At 41.0% G+C, this 18,814-nt stretch overlaps 1 protein-coding gene across 2 annotated transcripts in view; it reads right to left on the bottom strand.

The window, feature by feature from the left end:
* APLF (aprataxin and PNKP like factor) overlaps nt 1–18,610 on the bottom strand; it is a 65,015-nt gene extending 46,405 nt beyond the window's left edge. For both annotated transcript variants that reach the window (XM_070429374.1, XM_070429375.1), the window contains exons 1-2: nt 18,386–18,610; nt 4,279–4,350 (exon numbers count right to left, since the gene is read on the bottom strand). In XM_070429374.1, coding sequence (XP_070285475.1) covers nt 4,279–4,350; nt 18,386–18,481 — 168 coding nt within the window. In that variant the 5' untranslated portion in view covers nt 18,482–18,610. The remainder of the gene's footprint in view (nt 1–4,278; nt 4,351–18,385) is intronic.
* Between the last annotated feature and the right edge of the window lie 204 nt (nt 18,611–18,814).

The raw sequence follows: 18,814 nt of genomic DNA, 5'->3' as shown, positions 1-18,814 counted from the left end.
AAGAATTCTCTCTCTTTTGCAAAAGTTGTGGAAAAGCTACTGCAGTATTGTATAGCTATTTTATAAGTACACTCAAAATTTTATGGGAAGAAAAACAATCACAATTCAAGAATTTTATTGCGCAATAGAAAAAACCGCAATCACCCAAATATGTGTATTTTGAAGATCGATACCAAATGAAGACAAAAATATATCATACAATTTTTACATATCTATATATCTTCTCTTGATCACTAAGAACCAAAAAGAGTAAGATTCTATTAAAATGAAATAAAAGCATTGACAGCCATGAGTTCACCCTGAGGACATAACAAACCATTGGTGATAAAGTCATTTATAGAGAATATTATCATTTGGCCTTTATAATGTATTTTCTCCCTGCTGATATCAGACTAGCTTAAATTTGAAAAAAAAATCATTATCTTCTCATGAGCTAACATTATCTCCTCATGCACTACTTCCAAGAACTACTAACAGCAGAGACTTTTAGAGGAAAATATTAGAGAGAAAAAAGACAAATTTAAAAGTACAAATTAGTAATTGCTTAATTGCATTCATCTATCATAGTCAAAGCTACTTCTTATTAGATTAGCTTTCTAAATTGAAGGAGAGCAGAAAATATATTTAATCATTTAAACATAATTTGAAGCATACAGTATACAGAAGGGACCTTCATAATAAAACATTTGCTGTATTCATTTACATAATTTTATAATGTTTTAAGCTAAAATTTATCTCTCAACTCTTTATTACACTTGTATATTTAAATTGCTTTAGCATAGCAAATAAAAATATGTAGTGTACATTAAAATAAATGAACTAGAAATCACTTGTTCTCCTCATTCTCACTACTTTCAAGATCTCTAAAACTTCTATTAACAAAGTCAATTTTTAAAAAGAAAAAAAAAGTCAGTTTTAGAATTTCTCAATACTAGTATTTCTCTAAATTGCACCTTGTAGGTACAGCTACAATAAGTAGATGAATAAATAAATAAATCTATTTCAAGGAAATGGGAATTTAATTGAAACTATCTAATCTAATAAAAGAGAAACATGCAAATTGACCATACCTCTGCTATGCCCCAAGCCACGCCCACCAGCCAATCAGAGTGACTATATGCAAATTAACCCAACCAAGATGGGGGTGGCTTATTTAAAAAGTAACTATAAAAAGAAACCACAGAGCTGGAGCAAGCAGGAGGCTTGGTTGCCCTGGCGATGGAGGAAGCCAAGCTTCCTGCCTGCCCTGGCTGGCTGTGACCTCCGCTGAAGGCAACAAAGTTTCAATTATATCAGATAAATAAACCCCAGATACCTGCTTCCAGCCAGCCTCCACTGTGAGCTTGGGTGTCTGGGGGCCATGGCCAGCCTGCAAACAGCCATCAGCCCCTCACCTAGGATGGCCACACCCTCATGGGGTGAGGGTCCCCACTGTGGGCTTGGCCAGCCTGCAAACAGCCATCCATCCCTCACCCAGACTGACCAGGCATTCCAGCAGGACCCCCCCCCCACCCTGAAGGGGGTGTGGCCAGCCTAAAAACAGCCCTCAGCCCCTCACCCAGGCTGGCCAGGCACTCCAGCAGGGACCCCCACCTGAAGGGGATGTGGCCAGTCTGAAAACGGCCCTCAGCCCCTCACCCAGGCTGGCCAGGCACCCCAGAAGGACCCCCACCCTGATCCAGGACACCCTTCAGGGCAAACCAGCTGGCCCCCTCCCATACACCAGGCCTCTATCCTATATAATAAAAGGGTAATATGCAAATTGACCCTAACAGCAGAGCAACTGGGAATCACTGGTCACTATGACACACACTGGCCACCAGGGGGCAGACGCTCAATGCAGGAGCTTCCCCCTGGTGGTCAGTGCCCTCCCACACAGGGAGCTCTGCTCAGCCACAAGCCAGGCTGTCGGCTGCCAGTACAGTGCTGGTGGTGGGAGCCTCTCCTGCCTCCTCAGCAGCGCTAAGGATGTCCGACTGCAGTTTAGGCCTGCTCCCCGCTGGCAAGTGGACATCCCCCGAGGGCTCCTGGGCTGCCAGAGTGATGTCTGACTGCCAGCTTAGGCCCAATCCCCCAGGGAGCGGGCCTAAGACAGCAAATGGTCATCCCCTGAGGGGTCTCAGACTGCGAGAGGGCACAGGCCAGGCTGAGGGACCCCCCCGAGTGCACAAATTTTTGTGCACCGGGCCTCTAGTCCTATATAATAAAAGGCTAACATGCAAATCGACCAAACGGCAGAACAACCAGTCGCTATGATGCACAGTGACCACCAGGGGGCAGGCGCTCAACGCAGGAGCTGCCCCCAGCCCGCAGGCCTGGGGGCCTGCCAGCTAACCTCTTGGTCCTTCCCCCAGCCAGCAGGCTCTGATTGCCCGATGAGGAACAGGAAACTAGGGGTGGGTGGAGGCAGACGCGGGTGGTGCCGGGGCCCCTATCCCCCCACCGATCACCCCACACACAGAGGGCGACTGGTGGCAGCAGAAGGGGGAGGGCCGGCTGCTGGCAGCCAGGGAAGATCAGCCCTGACCACAGGCCAGGCCTAGGGACCCTACCCAGGCACGAATTTTGTGCACCGGGCCTCTAGGTCTCCTATATAATAAAAGACTAATATGCAAATTGCCTGAACAGTGGAACAACTAGTCGCTATGATGCACATTGACCACCAGGGGGCAGATGCTTAACGCAGGAGCTGCTCTGGTGGTCAGTACGCTCCCACAGGGGGTGCACCACTCAGCCAGAAGCCGGGCTCACAGCTGGTGAGCGTAGCGGCAGTGGCAGGAACTTCTCCTACCTCTGTGGCAGCTCTATGGACCCCTCTGGGGATGTCCCCTGAGGGGTCCTGGACTGTGAAAGGGCACAGGCTGGGCTGAGGGTCCTTCCCCCCTCCCCCGAGTGCATGAATCTCATACACTGGGCCTCTAATACTTTTATAAAAATCCATGATATCCCCACTCCTAGAAATGCCACTTGTAGTTCTCACTGCAGCATTTACTCATGAACTGAATAAATATTAACTATTATGCTAGATTCTAGAGATATGAAGATTTAGTCAGTGTCCCTATATTCAACAAGCTTATGGTCTAGTAAGTCTCACTATGAAGAATAAGATAGTTGGACTCAAAGACAAATAACTGATGGTAAATAAAGGGGCCCCCCCAAGAATGCCGATTACAGATATTAGCACTTTTCAAGACACTAAGACAATGTAGAATGAGATACAAACTTTCTTTAAAAGTATTTATTTAAGGCTGAGGTGGTGTGAATTCATTGAATACTAGAATTAAAAGTATATTTCTCAAATTTGAAGATAGTTCAACATAGGATAATAAAAGTACTATCTGTATTAAAAAAAGAACTAATAAAACAACAGGAAGTTATACATATTAAGATGAACATACATGTAGGTTTTTAAATGTTATAAATTAATGAAATTCATTCCATATTAATAATTTTAACACACCAGCATCAAGTCTAAAATAAATGGATCTTCATACACATATTTCATTCTCCTATACAATAGATCAGTGGTTCCCAAACTTATTTGGCCTACCGCCCCCTTTCCAGAAAAAATATTACTCAGCCCCTGGAAATTAATTTTTTTTTTATTTTAATAGCAGTTACTCATCGCCCCCAAATGCACCTGTGGCCATCACCGCCCCCCTGGATCGCTGCAGCGCCTACCAGGGGGCGGTAGTGCCCACTTTGGGAATCACTGCAATAGATTCTGCAAATGAAAAGGAATGATCACATAGTATATTCTCAGAACCTGCTTTCCCTACAACATATCAGTGCTTAAACTAAAAGCAAGTAATTAAAATTCTAGCCCTTAACAGGAACTTTCAAATTACAATTATTTTTAAAATCCTACAGTTGAATAAGGTCTAAATTTTAGAAATAGTCAACTCTACACATAGAGGTATAGAAATCTATTAAAATATAACTCTATAACACTTAAAGTGACTTTGGTCACTACCCCACCCCCTTAGTTATGAGGTTTTTTTTATAGGATCTTATTTGTAATACCCAGTCATGAACAAAATAATCATGTACATGTGAACTGGTAGTAATCTTTCATTAAATTCTGTGTAAATGTAACACTGCCCTATAGGAGAGAAGGTAAATAGTTTGATCTTTCTCTCCCAATTATCTCCTGGCAATAAGAAGGATATGTTTTGACATTAATTTCCTATTTCCATAACTTAAAAAATAAGCCCCTCTGATCCGAAGCTGGGAAAAAGTGAGAGACAAAACGTTAAAATGTATCATTAACGTATTTACCGGTTTGATTCGAAGCTGACCACCGACCACCTCAAGAATCGCATGTCTTCTGGACACTCTCTTGTCTGTTATCTACAGGGGAAAAAAATAAAAATTTCAAATACAGCCACCTCCCCAAAAAACAACAATAACAACTACAACAAACCATGATTGTCCTCATTGAACAAAAAAACAAAACAACTCAGAGATTAAGAGATCTGCCCAAATTCAGAGAAGAATAAATGGCTGAGCAGAGAGTCAAGCTTGCAATCTAACAGATCCCAAAACCTACATGATGGTTTCCATTCAAGGCAGACATTTAGTGGGGATTCTTATCAATAATATTCATAAAATGAGAAAAAATCTATATAATATGTACTTATTAGAAAATATTTCAATTACAGGAAATGTAGTGTAGGTTATGATGACCAACAGCTTTTAAAAGCAGCAGTCTAGCCGAAACCGGTTTGGCTCAGTGGATAGAGCATCAGCCTTCGGACTGAAAGGTCCCGGGTTCGATCCCGGTCAAGGGCATGTACCTGGGTTGCGGGCACTTCCCCAGGAGGAGTGTGCAGGAGGCAGCTGATCAATGTTCCTCTTTCATTGATGTTTCTAACTCTCTATCCCTCTCCCTTCCTCTCTGTAAAAAATCAATAAAATATATATTTTTTTAAAAAGCAGCAGTCTACTACGTGTAAAAGGTAAGGCTATAGGCTTTGGGGTCAAGCAGACCTGCGTTTGAGCTCTGGAGCCATCAGCACTACTTAAGACAACAGGAAGGTAGGAGAGGGAGTAGTGACAATCAAATGTTTACAGTGAAGACGAGACTATCATCTAATATATAAATTTGCTTTCTGTGTTTGAACCAATAGTGCTCTACTTATGCTCACAATCATTTCTGCATACAAAAGTTTAAAAACTGTTTGCACTTTAAATGCTAAAATTGCCAATCAAGCCCTGGCTGCATGGCTATAAACACAATAGTTCAGCTTATCTTTGTCATTTGTGGCTGATTCATATGACAACATTTCAAGCAACAATTTAGGATAAATATTTGGTCCATCTTATGGTAACCTTGTTATCTATCATTTACCCACATCAAAACCAAAATTATAGGTAAAAGCAGAAACTACAGCAATGCCTAAATTCAATTAAATCCATTAGATTTGCAAAACCTGGCAAAATGTGAAACTACCAGGAATCAATACCCATTTTTTTAAGCCAGAGAGCAGTTCCACACTTAAGACTGTAACTAAAAAGTAGTAACATCAAGCATCACAGCAGAATGAATTCCACATCCATAAATTTTCCACACAGCTGCAAGTTAATATTTAGAATATTTTCTAAAATAAAGTATCTTTTTTATTGTTGAAAATATTACAGATGCTCTCTCTTTCCCCCATTATCACCCCTCCTCCTCACTCTTGCCCCCTCTCAGGCCTTCATTGAACTAAGTATCTTAAAGGCAGCCCTATTAAAAGTAGCCACTATGGTTATTTCAGAAACATAAATATAAACTATAACGTATCCTACCAGAAAAGAAAGGATAGAAATTCAAAAGTTCCTATAATCTTCCCAATAATGTACCTTAGTGGGCCAAAATCAACAGCAGTTATCGGGTAACCCACTTTACCATTTGCATACAGCTTTCACTTAAGTGTTGAGATTCACTATAAACAGTACTCAATACTGTTATAGCTATTATTCACATTTTACATATTTGGAAATTGAAAGCTTAAAGAATTTAAGTAACTTCTGTACGTCATTTTTGAGTAGGTAGTCCTCCAAATTCATACTGTTATTAATAAAAATATGTGAGGAAATATTCATGTGATTCTACATCTACATGTAATCATTCAGACATAGTTTCAATAAATGCAAATCATTCTGTGGCTGAGAGTAAGAAGTTTATATTTCTAACTTGAATACTAAGATCTCATTGTTAAGTTCAACAATACAAGTCAATTTGCTAACCAATACTATCCTATATAATAAAAGCCCAGCGAGCAAAATGGTGGGACAACCAGAACGATCACAGCCCCTCGCTCTGGCTGGCCCCGCACCCCAGTGAGCAGTTAGAGGTGATCAGGCAGGCAGGCAAGCAGAGGCAGTTAGGGGTGATCAGGCAGGCAGGCAAGCAGAGGCAGTTAGGGGTGATCAGGCAGGCAGGCGAGTGGTTAGGGGCAATGAGGCAGGCAGGAGAGTGGTTAGGGGCAATCAGTCAGGCAGGCTAGTAGTTAGGGAAGATCAGACAGGTAGGCAGAGGCGGTTAGGGGTGATGAGGCAGGCAAGCAGAGGTGGTTAGGGACAATCAGGCAGGCAGGTGAGTGGTTAGGGGTGATCAGACAGGCAAGCAGAGGTGGTTAGGGGCAATCAGGCAGGCAAGTGAGCGGTTAGGAGCCAGCGGTCCCGGATTGTAAGAGGGATGTTCAACTGCCGGTTTAGGCCCGATTCCGCAGGGATTCCTGCAGGATCGGGCCTAAACCAGCAGTTGGACATGCCCTGAAAGGTCCCTGATTGCGAGAGGGTGCAGGCTGGGCTGAGGGATCCCCCTTCCCATGCACAAATTTCATACACCAGGCCTCTAGTAGAGTAATAAACTGTCAAACATAAAACCATAACACATAATGATGATTCTTGTAATTGTCCAGCTTGGGTTTCTTTTTTTCCAATCTATATTTTTTCAGGAAGCAATAATAGACTCTTCCTAGCTGTCTGAAGTAGGCTTCACTGACAGACACACCAGCAAGAACGATTTTTAAATAATATAAAAGTATAATATGACCTCTAGTGGTCATATGACTCCACACAATGTAATTTCATAGCTAGATGTGCATCTCTATAAAGAACCAAAAAAGTGCTTTAAAGTCTTTGAAATTAACATCCCTCAGGCACTTAGCTACAATTGTCCCTTCTAAACCATACCTCTAACAAATGAGTAAGTTTTAAAAATATTATGTTTTCTCAATGGAAAGCTTAAAGGTTTAATAAATTATCATTAAAGCTTATTTTAATTTCAGGATGGGGTGAGAAGGGTGGGTGGTAGGTGGAAGATAGGTCACAAATAAATTATCCTAAATATCTTAGGACCTACTTACTTTAACAGTTGATCACTGCTCCTTGTGCAGAATGAATATCCACACATTGTTATTAATATATTAACTGTAACAGCAATCATGTATCAAGAACACTATACATACCATGTATTATCCTTTTTAATCTTCACAAAATCTGTGAAGAAGATACTATTATCTTCATCTTTATAGATGAGAAATGGCAGTATGGAGAGATTAGGCAACTACGTTAAGTTACGTAGCCAATGAACAGTGGAACCAGGATTTGAACTCACAGAATCTGATTCTAGAGATACCTTTGCTCCTAACACTGTACTGCCCTCATCATCATTAGGTTAAACATTATTTTTTAGATTATTTACTACAATATACGAACAAAACTGGAAATAAAGCAGAATGGCTATTTAACCAGCAAGTAGACATTCTGAGAAAATTTAAGCTCTAAATAAAGCTCCAAGAGGCCTCATTTCTCACTTGGTCCTATTTATTCTAACGGTCATACCCAAGTCTAACAAGATGTGTTATCTAAATTCCCAATTCTCTATTCACAGTAGAGAATAAAGTGGACAGGGTTTAGTAAGCAAAGCATTGACAATGGGGTGGGGATAGGAGAAATGACTAATGTTGGTCTGCAAGTGGAAAGAGAAAGGCTATAGAAAAACAAAGAAACCCCAGGATTCAAAAAGAATATGCTGGCTAGAAGCTATTGAGAGTAGGGACAAATGACATAACATCATTCAAAAGGTACTAAAGTCTTACCCCAAGTTTTCTTATTGATTATAGGAGTCATCAATAAATGAAAACTTCATTTGAAAGTCAGACATTTTGGTATCTTAGCCATAAAAATAGTTAAAATCACGGAATTCCAGTTTCATATAGAATAATTGTAGCCACATAAAAATCCTAATCATACCACATACCTCCCACCATATCTAAGATCAATAAATAAAGCAAATAAAACCAACTATATCACACATCTAAAGTACTAGGAGACAGACATCACCACAAACTTTAATTTACATGTAAGAGGGGAAAGAGACATCAAATGCAGAAGATCAAGCTTTAGGATCTATGCTGCAACTGACAGGTGGCAACTGGGAGAAAAAGAAAAAGAGAAGAGAGGACAGTGAGTCACAGATAATATCACTCCCAGAAGAGAAGTCACACCTTGAGTGGGAAATGCTGAAAACACATCTCACATCCAGCAGTTCAGACGGCCAGCAAAACTGGGAATAACTTGGGCATCAATATGAATAATGATTATAATGGAATATAATACAAACAATACAAAAATAATCCATAAATTCATACTGAACTCAAGAAAAGGGGCTGGGGCTAGGGCTGGGAGGAAAAGCCTTTCTTTATAAAACAATGCCTGCTAATGTAGAAGAAAAAAAAGGACCCCAAAAATCACTATTTTGTAACCACCAAAGTATGAGCTAACTCAGTAAAGGATCAATGAGTGTTAATTTTCAGGTGAAAGCTTGATGGGAAACAATATTCATGAAGTCTCAAGGCATCACTCCACAGACTACTCACAAAGGGAATGTCCTCTTCACTGGGAGAAGTCTGGCACCACCTTCCCCAACTCATCACACTAATAACATCACAGCAAACAGAACAACCAAGAGCTGGGCCTCCTGACATGCTGCTCCCAGTTCACATCACCTATGGAATACTCTTACCCAGAATGCTTAACCTGAGTCTAACTATGTGGAAACAATCATTCAAATCAAACTTGTGGGCATTCTATGAAGTCACTGGCCTGGACTCCTAAAGCATTAGTGCTATGAAAGACAGAATAGGTCTAGATTACAGATTATATATATATATATATATATTGTTGTTAATCCTCACCCAAGGATATTTTTTTCATTGATTTTTAGAGAGTGTTAGGGAGGTGAAGAAACAGAAGAGAGAAACATCTATGTGAGAGAGATACATCAATTGGCTGCCTCCTGCATGTGTCCCAACCAGGGCCAGGGATCAAGCCTGCAACTGAGGTACGTGCCCTTGACCAGAATAAAATCCGGAAACCTTCAGTCTGCCGGCCGACACTCTATCCACTGAACCAAAACAGCTAGGACCAGATAATATTTGATTGGATCCTCAATTGTTTTAAATGCTAAAAAAAAGACATTATTGGAAAAGTAGGATAAAACTGAATGTGGAATATTAAAATGTATTACAGTTACAAATTTCTCGAATGTGTGTATTTATTTTCTATTTATGTAGAAACATCCTTGTTCTTAGGTAAAACGTGTTGACATACTTAGAGATAAAGTGCCATAACAAGTGTAGAATACTTTCAAATGGGTTCAAGAGAAAGAAAAAGACAAAGTAAATAAAACAATATGTTAACTATTAGTTAACCTAAGTTAGGATATATGTGTGTTCATTGTACTATTCTTTCAACTTTTCTGTAGGTCTGAAATCTTTCAAAATGAAAAGTTCAGGAAAAAATAACTAATATTTCAAAAATGTTGGTACTTAAGAGTTACCATCAAGTTAACTAGAAAATGTAGTGTACATGATTGCTAAATAACATGATAAATATAGTATATTTCTATTTATAGTGTTTTCAGTAAAATTAATAAGCATCTTTCTATTACATGTAATTTAAGTAGGCACCACAACTAATAGCTAATGGGCCACAAATCACATTGTTTTTTCATTTTTACTTTGAAGAGTATACGCACCCTCCATCTCACCAGCACTCCCTGTAATCTTCCACTGAGCCCACTTTACTCTTTATGGCATACCTGGCCTCTGGTGGCATTTGAATTTGCAACTCACAATTTAAACTACACCTATACTTTTTAGATGCTAATTCTTCCCATGTGACACTGTGTAGCAAATGCTACTAGTTGCTTAATCAATATCTACTCATTTCTTCTTCAGTACTAATAGTACTCCAATTTATTCGGGTAACAATGTGCCCAGAATTCTTTGTAGTGACGGATGGACAACAAACACAGTTCTAACAAAGGATATAAGAGGGATTGTGTTTTAACCACATTTTCTAGCTTCTGAATCTTCTGCTTTGATACCTAGGGCATTACTGACAAGGAAAGAACTACCCCTCCCGGGGTTATGGGATTCTTAGAGATAATAAATGAGTGACTCTCCTGTAAGTGCACATTTCATATGCAAACTAACCAATCCAAAACCTAACCCCCAATCCCCTGGCTTTACCTGGCTCTTACACTGCCCTAATCACCACAGGGCTAGGCATCAGACAACTAAGGGCAGCCCCAAGGGACCTCAGTTCAATAAAATTATTCAAACCAGTCCATCCTAAACCTGCTTCCTTGCCTTGCCCATTCATTCAGAAGAAAGCCACAATAAAGGCTTTCCCCTCCAGTTGCCCTAGCTCTCTCCACCTTCTGCCTTCCACTGACCTAGGGTTCCCTAGTGTGGCCCTGCATGGTGTGCCCTTCTTTGCCTTGGGAACTGTGAGTAATAAATTGTCTTTTCAATGGCAATCATCTCCTGATCAGTTGGCCTCACCATACCTGATTAAAACCATAAAATCTATATTTTAAAACAGAGTAGAGATTCTGGAAAGATTGTCTTCCCAATAAAAAGGACCTGGCTCAACTGGCATGCACCTTTTGCCCTCTGCCTTTCTCTCCTCCTGCTTAAATGTGATTCCTCAAAGTACAGCAGCCATCCACGACTACAGACATGAAAACCACATGCAAAGGCTGAGCAAGGAGCACAGAAGAGCCCATTCCTGGAGTAGCTGCAGCAGCCCTGACTGACTGCCCCTGTGATTCTCTATTACAGAAGAAAAACCTATTTGATTAAGCTGCCATCTACACTTTTGTGTTACTTCCAGCCAAGAGCAATTATGATTAATACCCATTACTTTAGCAACTGTTATGTTGATACTAGACATCTAATAACAAATTATTTATGCTCAGCCATTTAGAGAAAGAATATTAATAAACAGAAAAACTAACTAAACTGAGTACTCCAGAACAAGAACTTTATTATTAAAAGAATTGGGTATCATGTGGCAGGAACTCAGAAAAGAAACTCTGATGGATACCCAGGCTGAAGGATAATGCTTAAGTCACTCTTCTCCTCCATAAGCAGCACTAAAGTGACAGCAGTTTTCTTCAGGTACTATAAAAATACCTCTTACTAAAATTCTTCACATTGTTTCTTGACTGGGGGCATGGTTCTCTGTTTTTATATAACCTCTGAATTGATACAAAGTGGTTCCCTTATCTTTGATTTTCTGGTTTTGAATTGAATGTTTCATGCATTATGATCAAAAGTTTGTGCCAGAAGAAAAGAGAGACATAAAGGAACTGTTTGTGACTTGTTTGCCACATATTCATTTTTGGCATTTATTGGAGTCAAACAAAATGAAGATTTTCTTATGCTACCAGGAGAAATGCTTAGATGTTTTGAATCAAGGTCTCCAACCTATTTGTTTATTATTTCCAAAATCCTAAAAATAAACCCAAATAAAGTAAAAGCAGAATAGCTACTGGACCCTGAAATAGATAGAATAGAATGGTACCACTCATTTCATCTTTGCCTATATGTATTTACAGAAAAACCAACACCAGTTAATTTTTCTTAAGATATTTTCCCAGAGCAATTTCTGAATATCATAGACAAATATAACTCAATAATTCAATGTTCACATTTAGCCTGCTTCCTATATATGTAAGAAGAGAGAAGAGGTAAAATTTGTTTGTTTGTGTGTTGTTGTTTTTCCAGTATAAATTACATAGCCCACTAAGGCCACAGAGAATAACAATTTCCTTGTACAGTACTTTATAATTTTCAGTGTTTTCACATAAGAATATCTAGTTTGCTCTATCAACAATTAATAAAAAATACACCAATTCAAACTTTCATGGTAGAGAAAATAGAAAACCACCTGAGATCTGAGTATGTTTTATGGGAAAATACATAAACCCAAAGAAGAACAAGATCTAGTTTAGGCATGATTTGCATAAAATTCCTCAAAGAGCGTGTGTGTGTTGTGTGTGTGTGTGTGTGTGTGTGTGTGTTTGCATGTGTAAAGTCAATAAAATCTAAAATTAAGACCTGAATTGAACAGGCTGGCTACTATAAAGCAGTCTTCAAGCCATAAAGTTTTCTTATCTAGAGAGCATCCCAGTATGGGGTCCAGCATACACTCCAAAGCTCAATCACCAACACCGAGACTCAACCATAACTTTACATTAGTTTATCTTATTCCTCATAAGAGCAAAAGCTAATTGACATAAGATGTTTATTATTTCACTTGGAATTTACCCAAGTGCAATTTATGATATTAAGAAAAGACAACTTTGGTCTGATGGGTATGGCTCAGTGGTTGAGTATCCACCTATGAACCAGGAGGTCCTGGTTCAATTCCCAGTCAGGGAACATGCAGGTTGCAGGCACAATCCCCAATAGGGGGCGTGCAGGAGGCGCCAATAACTGATGTTTCTATCTCTTTCTCCCTCTCCCTTCCTCTCTGAAATCAATAGAAATATATATTATTAAAAAAAAGAAAAGAAAGGACAACTTTGAGAAAATATATTTGATTTTGGCCATAAGCTCTCTAAGCCAGTGATGGTGAACATATGACACGCATGTCAGAGGTGACACACAAACTCATTTTTTTGGTTGATTTTTCTTTGTTAAATGGTATTTAAATATATAAAATAAATATCAAAAATATAAGTCTTTGTTTTACTATGGTTGCAAATATCAAAAAATTTCTATATGTGACACGGCACCAGAGTTAAGTTAGGGTTTTTCAAAATGCTGACACGCCGAGCTCAAAAGGTTCGCCATCACTGCTCTAGGCAGACTCCAATTTACAAATAAGCTTACAAAGGTTATTAGTATACTGGAGGTGAAGCAGTTTTTTGAAATTTGTGAATATACTTTTCCATAAGAATAACAGGGTAAATGGTAAGGTTATCAGGCTATCTCACAAATACCTATTTAATCCACAATACTGATGAAATGTGGATCATGTAGATTTTTTAAAGTAAAATCCAATACCTTCTGATCTCCTAATTCAAGGTTGCTGAATTGTTAGCCAATATGATGGAACTGTGCTGACTTGCTGCTGTTGAAATTTCAACTCACCTAACCTATTTGGCTTGCAATACAGCTTGCAGGGTGAACGCTATACAAGTGTGAGAACATCATCTTCATCATCAATATATTATGACAGAGACAACATAGTGAGTAAATGCATAAGAAAAGTTTAGGAGGACAAAACTGCATTTAAATCCTCATTTGTGACTGGTGAATTAAAGTTTCTTAATTGTTACTTATTTAGTTCAGTTCAGCAGACCTTTCAAGACCTATTCTGTGCCAAGCATCCTTCATAGTGTGTCTGGAAGTGGTGTTGAACTGCGGTTTCATAACAGAATCATCTTCAAAGCTTAAAAAACACACAGATATCCAGAAACCACCTACAGAATCAAGTTACTAGAGAAAGGAGTTCATACAGAAGTATGAAGGCATATGAAAAAAAAGGCAGATGATAATTTTTATATACATAAGAAAAGTAACACTACACACCTACCCGAAGGCCCAAAGCCAAAACACTGACAATACCAAACTCTGATGAAGATTTGGGATGGAACTCTCATTCATCGCTGGTAGAAATGCAAATAGTATAGCCACTTTGGAAGACAGTTGGCCGTTTCTTACAAAACTAAATACATTCTTACCATACAATCCTGTTCATAGATGTTTAAAACAGCCTTCGTCATAACTGTCAAACTTGGAAGTAACCAAGATGTCCTTCAGTAGGTAAATGGATAAACTATAGAACATCCAGACAATGGAATATCACTCATCATTAAAAAGCCATGAAAAGCTATGGAACCTTAAGTACATATTACTAAGTAAAAGAAGCCAATCTGATAAGTCCACATATGCATACTGCATGATTCCAATGATATGATATTCTGCAAGAGGTACAACTATAGAGACAGTGAACAGTTCATTAGTTGCCAGGTGCTGGGAAGGAAAGGAAGGGTGAATAGACAGAACACAGAGGATTCTCCAGACAGTGAAACTATTCTGTGTGGTACTACAATGGTGGATACATGTCATTACACATTTGTCAAAACCCATAGAATGTACACAAAGACTGAACCCCACTGTAAACTATGGACTTTGAGCGATAAGGACATGTCAATATAAGTTTATAGAACATAGCACTGTCGTACAGGATGTTGATAGTGGGGGAGGCTGCAGATGGGGGTGGGGGGCAGAGGTAGATGGGACTCTGTACTTTCAACTCAATTCTGCCTAAAACTGCTAACTAACAAGTGCTATAAAAATACTGTCTGTAAAAAGTTAAATGGGACCATTGTTGTAATGATTATCCCACAAGTCTAGTCAGCACTTATCTGATTATCCAATATGCCTACACTTTTAAGCCTTAGAGGCTGAAATGGTACATTCTTTTAGTCTGAAAGGGACCTTCCCTCCCTACCACCCACTCTCCACCAACCAAAATTCTACCTATTCTAACACTTCATAATCACTGACATATTGAGTAAGTCTTACTTCCTTCCTGTTCACTCACTCAGGTTGCCTGACTGGCTCCAGTCCCACTTGAGGTTGTGACTTATTTAGTTACTTGCTTCTATGTCTCTCATACCTATTAAACTTTAAGTTTCTTGAGAGTAAAGATTTGTTTCTCTTTTATCCCTCCCATCTGACTCTAGTATATATTCATCAACTATTTTCTGAGTTTACTAAAATATTAGTCAACTAAATAGGAAGAATGTTAACACCACGAATGTTGCTCCTTAAGTTTTAACAATGGGTAGCACTGCTTCTTTGTGAAAATGCACTTCCAAAAGCAAACTCTATATCCTTTTTACCCTAAAGTACAAATAGACTCTTTTTTGAGGACTGGAAGAGTGAGAGGTTGAGACACAGAACAGGAAGGATGAGATCATGTGCCAGACATGTATTGGGCTCAATAATTAAGGAAGGAAGGAGCGAAACCTAGCAGCTAGGAATGATTGGCACACTCCCTTGGGATAAACCTTGTTGGACAAGGTTAGGACTAGCATTCCAAGAGAGCCAGTGAGATTCTGCACAAGCAGGAACAGTACAGAGTTGCCAGAATGAGGAGCAGTTACTTTGTAGAAACTTTGTGGGACACTTACAACATTCTTACAAGTGGTAAACTGATGCCACTTGAAGAGTCCACACTAAAGTCCATGACTCCCCCACCCCCAACTGGGGACCTCTTCTCTTTTTCATTAAAGCAGTAGATTCAATTACTGTAGGAATCTCACTAGATAGATATCTGGTGCTGTCCTATTTCCCTGGAGGAAAATAGATCAAAAAGGAATGTCATCTAATTCCTGCTGTCAAAACAGAATAAGAAAATTTTGAAATCAAAAACAGTAGTTTTAGCCCTGACCGGTTTGGCTCAGTGGATAGAGCATTGGCCTGCGGACTGAAGGGTCCCCGGTTCGATTCCGGTCAAGGGCATGTACCTTGGTTGTGGGCACATCCCCAGTACGGGGCGTGCAGAAGGCAGCTGATCGATGTTTCTCTCTCATCGATATTTCTAACTCTCTATCCCTCTCCCTTTCTCTCTGTAAAAAAATCAATAAAATATATATTTTTTAAAAAACAACAGTTTTGCCCAGCTGGCATGGCTCGGTGCTTAAGCGTCAACCTATGAACTATGAGGTCATGGTTCGATTCCTGGTCAGGGCACATGTCCAGGTTGTGAGCTCGATCCTCAGTGCGAGGCATGCAGGAGGCAGCCGATCAATGATTCTCTCTCATCATTGACATTTCTATTTCTCTCTCCCTCTCCTGTCTTCTCTGAAACCAACCTATACTAATAAAAGGGTAATATCCCAATTAGACCAGGAGACCAGACGTCCTATCGGACAAAGCCATGGTGGCGGGGCTGAGGCAGAGGCAGTTAGGGGAGATCAGGTCAGCTGGCAGGGTGGGGGGCAATGGGGGCAAGCAGGCTGGCGGCAGGGGGGGCAGTTGGGGGCGAGCAGGTTGGCGAGGGGGGAGTTGGGGGTGATCAGGACAGCGGGGAGGGCAATTAGGGGTGATCAGACTGGAACGGGGGGCAGTTGGGGGCAATCAGGCCAGGAGGCAGAGTGGTAGGGGCAATCAGGCAGGCAGGCAGGTGAATGGTTAGGAGCCAGCGGTCTCGGATTGCGAGTGGGATGTCCGACTGCCAGTTTAGAAACGATCCCACAGGGATCGGGAGTCGGACATCCCCCAAGGGGTCCCAGATTGGAGAGGGTGCAGGCCGGGTTAAGGGACACCCCCCATCCCCCCGCACTGGACCACCAGTAAAAATATATTTTAACTGATGAACAAAATAAGATCAAGAGACTAGAAGCATGGAACAGACTGTTAAACCTCAGAGGGAAGCGGGGGGGGGGGCAGGTAAGTGACCAACCAAAGGACTTGTATGCATGCACATAAGCATAACCAATGGACACAGACACAAGCGGGGGTGGGGCCTGTGCTAGGAGGGTAGGAGCCTCCAGGGAGAGGTAAATAGGGGGAAAAGGAGACATATGTAATACTTTCAACAATAAAGAATTTAAATTAAAAACAAATATATATATATATATATATATATATATATATATATATTTAAACAAATAAATAAATAAACCAGTAGTTTTCATTTAAGAGTATTAAGCTGTACAAACATTTGAAGGAACTGCCTGGGAGGTTTGTCCTCTACCGCCCCTTTTCTCTCTTCTTTCTTCCCTATTTCTGTCTCTCCCTCTATCCTTTTCTCTCCCCTTCTTCCTTTGTCAATGTTATTTAAACATTTAAGTAACGATTTGCCAGGTAAAAAAATAAAAATAAAGAACGGGTGAATTTCAACTTTCTTACTTAACCTTACTAAACGCGCACGCACGCGCGCGCGCGCGCGCGCACACACACACACACACACACACACACACCTTTAGGACTGACTTCCTTCTCACAACTTATCCTGCTTGGAGAAGGGTTCTTGCGCTAATACCAATGGTTCCATTTAGACACTGGAGGTTAACCAGGATAACAGTCCATACCCATTATTCCCTGGCATTAGCTCACTGGCACAGGTTTGTCTCCACCGTCCAAGAGAAAACTAGAGGGCATCATCCCATGTCTCATATTTGGATGCCCCACAGTGCTAGAGTCTACAAAATGTGTTGCACAAAGTGGGCACTAAAAAAGAAGTGTTGACTATCAAGAAAACATGCATGTACATATTTAGAAGGAGAGCTACAAAATTTCAGAATGCAACAGACCACTTTTCTAATTCTTAAACATCCCAAAGAGGGTGGAGATTAAACAGCTTAGTGTCACTCTGTGTCCAAAACCTTACATGTGGCCTTTAAATAACCGATCTACAACTCAATTGTCTCATCTGAACAATAAGGATAATAAGAGCACCTAACTCCCTTGGTTTTGAAAGGATTACAGAACTTGGTATGCCTGCAACACTACACACCCCATAAGGGTTAGCTACTGAAAGACTATTCCGATAAAAGTGAGGCCATCAGTCACAGAAATGAGGCCAAAAACGTTAAAGAAATTATTCTAGAAAAGATAATTTCAGGGGTTGGCAAACTTTTTTTTCTATAAAGAGCCAGAAACTAGTATAAATATTGTGGTTTGTCAAGTCAAGAGGCAATATCCACAGCCCTTGGAGCAATTCTTCCCCCTGAAAGGCTAACAGGTTCTTTGTTTGTTTACATTTTCCACTTTAAAACTTAAAGTTCTTAGGACGTAGGCCCATTCCAAAACAGGCTGGATTTGGACCCAGGGCCACAGTCTGCCGACCACCGGATGAGATGATAATGATGATAACACAAGTCCGTGCTTTTTAAAGGCAACATAAGGGAAACGTGTGTGAGTGGATTCAAGTTGAGTGAAAAACGTGCTGCCCCCAAACTTTTAAAATCCAGACATGGCCGGCGTGATGGGGAATAGGTTCAGGAGGGAAAGGGCCGCAGAAGCGAGCGAGATCGTTCGCTGCACGGCTCTCGGGTCCGGCCGAGCCCTCGCACACTTACTCCCAGCAGCGGCCCGCGGCCGATCACCGTCTCCCCGGGCGCCAGGGCCACCCGGGGGCCGCCGTCCCGCGGCTGCAGCTCAAAGCCCCCGGACATGGCGGCGAGGATCAGGCCCCTCCGCCAGGAGACGGTCCCCGCAGCCGTTTCCGCCTTCCAGGGACAAGCGCGGAGCCTGGACAGGCCCCCCGGAAAAACACTGGGGGGAGCTGAAATTGGCCCGGGTGTGTCAAGTTCTCCCGCAGCTGGGGCCCGAGTGACGCGTCTCGAGTCCCGCCTCTCCACTTGGACCAGTGACGCAAGCTAGGATTCCCCCTTTGCCAGTACGCCAACTACTGTTTAAAACCCCGGCTGAGCCCGTCCCCTTCCCTTCCCACCGCCCACCTGGCTAGGAGGACGCCGGACCTTGTAGTCCGTAGAGCCGTCCTTCTC

This window comes from Myotis yumanensis, unplaced genomic scaffold (genome assembly GCF_028538775.1).
Source record: "Myotis yumanensis isolate MYYU_CA2020_CCGP unplaced genomic scaffold, mMyoYum1.0.hap1 SCAF_11, whole genome shotgun sequence".
Taxonomy (NCBI): domain Eukaryota; kingdom Metazoa; phylum Chordata; class Mammalia; order Chiroptera; family Vespertilionidae; genus Myotis; species Myotis yumanensis.
This window is presented reverse-complemented; position numbering and strand designations above follow the sequence as displayed.